The following is an 813-nucleotide window of genomic DNA, read 5'->3' on the forward strand; positions in this document are numbered from 1 at the left end:
TACTAATGTGGAAAGTACATTTTATCTCCCCATGTCTCATTCTAGAGGAGGTTTAACCTGACAGCATTTCCAAGCTACATGCAAGCAAATGAAGTATATAATAAAAAAGGGGAAAATACATATGCATACAGAAAATCAGCTGAACTATGCAGAGATGCTTAAATTAATAAGTACCTCAGCAGCTTGCCAAAGGATATCAACATTCTTATTTTTCCTTGCATGTACATTTTGTCCCAGAAATCTTAACAGTTCAGGCAGGCACGTCTGACTACGAGATCGAGGTAGACCTATAAAACAAACAAAACCAACTCCACTTATTTATCTGTATTCAACACTTTTACAAAGATAAGTTAAGTGGAAAGTGTTCCTATATGCCTGTTGGAAACACAATTGTGTTTTCTTGAAACTATCAAAGCTTACAAGAATTAATCCAATTCTTAATTACTTAGTACCACCAACAAAACAAATTCAAGTTTAAACTCAACTGGAAATATACATTCAGGTTATTTAAAACTTCAGAGGCTCAGAATCTGATAGCAATATAATAACAGAGTGAACAAAGGGAGCAAGATTGGTATGGTGTCTTGGTTGGTGTGTCAAAGATGTATTTGCTTTCACACGCTATTCAGAACTGTATATAAACATGTAACTGCCTGTATTATTGCCCCTCAGAGGTGACAGGATATCATGCATGTCTGCAAAAATCCTGAAGATATTTTATATTCTGCTCACATTTTCAATTTTCAATTTGCAACCTTGCCAGTTTTCAGTTACAAGAAACACTCTGTCCGACAGGACACTGCACTGCCACAA

At 35.7% G+C, this 813-nt stretch overlaps 1 protein-coding gene across 1 annotated transcript in view; it reads right to left on the reverse strand.

The window, feature by feature from the left end:
* Window positions 1-287, reverse strand: part of LOC104165574 (type I inositol 3,4-bisphosphate 4-phosphatase-like) — a gene marked incomplete at its 5' end in the record, with an annotated part of 10,529 nt that extends 10,242 nt beyond the window's left edge. The window contains one exon of the mRNA XM_009705231.1: window positions 175-287. Within this exon, the coding sequence (XP_009703533.1) occupies window positions 175-287 (113 nt within the window). The remainder of the gene's footprint in view (window positions 1-174) is intronic.
* Window positions 288-813: the final 526 nt, after the last annotated feature.

Source organism: Cariama cristata, unplaced genomic scaffold (assembly GCF_000690535.1).
Source record: "Cariama cristata isolate BGI_N322 unplaced genomic scaffold, ASM69053v1 scaffold17928, whole genome shotgun sequence".
Lineage (NCBI taxonomy): Eukaryota > Metazoa > Chordata > Aves > Cariamiformes > Cariamidae > Cariama > Cariama cristata.